This window comes from Sinocyclocheilus anshuiensis, unplaced genomic scaffold (genome assembly GCF_001515605.1).
Source record: "Sinocyclocheilus anshuiensis isolate Anshui unplaced genomic scaffold, SAMN03320099.WGS_v1.1 scaffold58, whole genome shotgun sequence".
Classification (NCBI taxonomy): Eukaryota; Metazoa; Chordata; class Actinopteri; order Cypriniformes; family Cyprinidae; genus Sinocyclocheilus; species Sinocyclocheilus anshuiensis.
Window position 1 is genome coordinate 2,200,808 of NW_015547688.1, and position 4,232 is coordinate 2,205,039.

The following is a 4,232-nucleotide window of genomic DNA, read 5'->3' on the forward strand; positions in this document are numbered from 1 at the left end:
ACCATGTCATCGCTGTCGCATGTTGAACTGTATTTTGAATATTGCTTTTCTAATTTAAAAACTTTGTGAGCATCAGTCAATGCTTCCTTTTTTCTTTTCTTATCCAGGGTGCACCTCTGGGCCTATGAATGACACTAAAATGGTGGAAGAGAAGAAAAGACAAGAGAATGAAAGCCATCAACAATGCTCTACCCTGGGGAAATAAGCACAGGCCATTTTGAATTGGTGAAACATTAAGACCCAGCTCTAGCACTCCACTAGTGTGAAAACTTCTCCATTGGAGACTTAACCTGTAAATGCATAAGCTATGGTCAGCGGGTTTAATAAGGGGCTGACATATCAGTGCAGAAACCCTCATGTGAAATAATTCTCTGGACCAGAGACTGGACATTTTGTCCCTTGCCTAAAGGGAAAGGGTTTATTACCCTACTTAAATACTGTGAGGCTCCATCCAGCCTAGTTCAAACTCAAGTAGTACCCCAAGCTGCTACCAACTGGCATCGCTCATGGCTTCCAGGAGGGCATCAGAAGCTAGTATTGGAGGCATGGTGAAGAGTGCCTTCTTCTGGTCTTTTGCCATAATCTATCTGACTCACATAGGTGGAGCGAGGGGGGATTGTTGGCTCATTGAGGGTGAAAAGGGCTTTGTATGGCTGGCCATTTGCAGCCAAAACCAGCCACCCTATGAGGCCATCCCTCAGCATATCAACAGCACCATAGTGGACCTTCGATTGAATGAGAACAAGATCAAGAGCATCCACTACTCTGCCCTTAGCCGCTTTACCAACCTCACATACCTGAATCTGACAAAGAATGAGATTAATTACATTGAGGACGGGGCTTTTTCAGCCCAGTTCAACTTGCAGGTTCTCCAGTTGGGTTTCAATAAGTTGCGTAACTTAACCGAAGGGATTCTCAGGGGTTTGGGGAAGCTGCAGTACCTCTACCTCCAGGCCAACCTGATTGAGACTGTGACACCCAATGCCTTCTGGGAGTGCCCAAACATAGAAAACATTGATCTTTCCATGAACCGCATCCAGGTGCTGGATGGGTCCACCTTCACCAGCCTGACTAAGCTGACCACCTGTGAACTCTACACCAACCCTTTCAACTGCTCCTGTGAGCTTTTGGGGTTCGTCAAGTGGCTCTCGGTCTTTCCCAACAGGACAAGTGAACGGATGGTGTGCGATTCTCCTGAAGGAGTCTCGGGCTACAGTCTCCTAAGCCAGAATCCGAACAATCCCACATACCGGAATGCTCTGCATATGCTGTCCACTGTGTGCACGGAGGACTATGTGACTCCGTACATCCCTGTGCCTACCGAGACCACCACTTACCCTCCAGACTCGACACCGTGTGGGCTGGAAGACTGTCCTTCAGGGACTGAACCGGAGGAAATCAGCATCAGTCCCACATACATAGATTTAGATGTGAAACCAATCATGAAACTCAAGCAAGTGTCTCACACGAATGCAGTAATCACTGTTCAGATCCCTTACCCCTACAAGAAGATGTACATCCTTGTCCTGTACAACAACAGCTTCTTCACGGATATAAAGAATCTGAAGCGGCAGAAGGAGGACATTGAACTGAAAAACCTGAAACCCCACACCGATTACACCTACTGTGTGGCTTCCATAAGAAACTCGTTGCGTTTCAATCATACTTGTCTGACACTATCCACTGGGCCTAGGAATGGGAAAGAGCGAGTAGCTAGTAATGCAACAGCCACTCACTACATAATGACTATCTTAGGATGTCTTTTCAGTATGGTAATTGTTTTAGGGATTGTGTATTACTGCTTGCGAAAAAAGAGACAACAAGATGAAAAGCACAAAAAGGCATGCAGCTTAAAGAAGAACATAATTGAGCTAAAATACGGCGGTGAGCTGGAGGGCGGGACAATATCCAGGATGTCTCAAAAGCAAATGATGGCTGGGGAGAGCATGACCCGCATGCCCTATCTACCTTCCGCCAGTGAAATGGAGCAATACAAACTGCAAGACATCAGCGACACTCCAAAAATGGCCAAAGGGAATTACATGGAAGTGAGAACAGGGGAGCACCCAGATCGAAGGGAATGTGAGATGTCCATGCCTGGCAACAGCCAAGGCTCAGTTGCCGAGATCTCGACAATTGCGAAGGAGGTGGACAAGGTCAACCAGATTATTAACAATTGCATAGATGCTCTGAAATCAGAGTCCACCTCCTTCCAAGGGGTGAAATCTGGTGCCGTGTCCACAGCTGAACCTCAGTTGGTACTGATCTCAGAGCAGCCTCAGAGCAAGTCTAGCTTCCTGTCACCTGTCTACAAGGACAGCTACCACCACTCTTTACAAAGACATCATGCGTCAGATGCCTCTCCAAAGCGTCCGAGTACAGCCACTGGTGGTCCAACGCGGAGTCCAAGGCCTTACCGTTCAGAGGCGTCCTACAAGTCAGAGTCGAAGTACATAGAGAAGACTTCATCCACAGGGGAGACTATCCTGACCATCACGCCCGCCGCTGCGATACTAAGGGCAGAGGCGGAGAAGATCCGACAGTATAGTGAGCATCGGCACTCCTACCCCGACGCCCACCAAATTGAAGAGTTGGAAGAACCGGATAGTCGGAAAACCTCCATTTTGGAGCCCCTGACGCGGCCTCGTGCCAGAGACCTGGCTTACTCACAGCTCTCTCCCCAGTACCACAATCTCAGTTACTCGTCTAGTCCTGAGTACTACTGCAAACCGTCGCACAGCATCTGGGAGCGCTTTAAACTCCATCGCAAGCGACACAAAGATGAGGAGTACATGGCCGCAGGCCATGCTCTGAGGAAAAAAGTGCAGTTTGCAAAGGATGAAGACCTGCATGACATTCTAGATTACTGGAAGGGAGTGTCAGCTCAACATAAATCTTAATCTACTCAAGTGTCTGTCTGTGTCTTTTTCATTTTTGATGGACTACAATGAACAGGACCAGAATGAATCCTTAATCTAGTGAAATCACATTCTAATGGATAAATATTACACTACAGTGAATTTCAACTTAGGGAAAAAGGTTTGTGTACCAAAATTAAAAGATGTTACTTAAAGCAACAAGAGGAGAATATATTGCAAATATAAAATATATATATATATGTTGAAATTGATTTTTAGTATTTGATTACCGCATGGCCAAGTCCTGTGACAGTGGATTTGCTGTTGTGTACTGTGAGACTAAAAAGAATCCAACAGTGACAAGACATCTTCTGAAATCTTAGTATTTCTTCTGCAGGACTGTAATTTATGGACCATTTTTCTCCCGATATTTGAGTTTGTTCTAAATACAAATTAACTATGTACAGATACTGTTTCTATATTTGCAACTTTTGCTGTTAAAAAATGGAGAAAAAATCTATAATGTGTATGATTCAGGTTTAGACCATGGATTTCGGAGTTAGCTCCTGTGATATTATCTGTCCTTAAATGAATGTTTACCGTCCTGATGGATAAACATTGCACTGGTCAATGAAATGGCATATTTTCCTTTAGGCCACAGTTTACGCTACCCTGCTTTGCCAATTTTCTGTTTAATCCATGCCACTGATCAGACCGCACAATATTACACAAAGGCTGATATGATGTTACATTTGTGTATCATAACCACAAAGTGAATCGGTTTGGTTGGGGTGGTGTAGATGAAACATCTGCATACATGATTTCAGTGTCAAAATGGAAGAAAATGAAACATAAGTAGAGCATTTTGATACACATTTATGTCTGATTTCTTTACCAGTAAAGCGCTCCACAAAACATGCACTTCTGCTTTGACCTAACGATGCCTAATAGTAGTGAGGGGTTATCTGATCGTGAACCAAAGTGCTTGGGTGGCAGCTCATCACACATTTTTCTGCAGATGTTTCCACCAATCTCGAGCCAACAGCCCTATGGATGAATGTATTAAATACATAAAGCAGCCTTTTCAGCTGCAGTTTCTTTGCAATTTTTGTTGTTGTTGTTTTTTACAACCACATAATCCCCATTTTTCATGCTGTATGCTGAGTTTTGATATTCATACTTCTTTTCAGTTTCGTGCATTTGGCATTGCTGTCAACAATATTTAATCAATCAGAAAAAAAAAATGTTTATAAACCTAAGGGTATTGTTTTAGGCTTTTCTACTGTTCGGCGGGTAAAAATGCTTTTGTAAATGTTGAATGCCACTGCACGGACCCTGTGATGATCACTGCTGATCTGAAAGGTGAGACATGAG

At 44.2% G+C, this 4,232-nt stretch overlaps 1 protein-coding gene across 1 annotated transcript; it reads left to right on the top strand.

Moving 5' to 3' along the window:
- The first annotated feature begins 359 nt into the window (after positions 1 to 359).
- Positions 360 to 3,080, top strand: LOC107703384 (protein ELFN1-like). The gene has a single exon (XM_016505992.1). It carries the CDS (start codon positions 507 to 509, stop codon positions 2,898 to 2,900), a length of 2,394 nt encoding a protein of 797 aa, XP_016361478.1. The 5' UTR covers positions 360 to 506; the 3' UTR covers positions 2,901 to 3,080.
- Positions 3,081 to 4,232: the final 1,152 nt, after the last annotated feature.

Excerpts from the sequence above, each read along its gene's own strand:
- LOC107703384 (XM_016505992.1), top strand. The coding sequence starts at position 507 with ATGGCTTCCAGGAGGGCATCAGAAGCTAGTATTGGAGGCATGGTGAAG.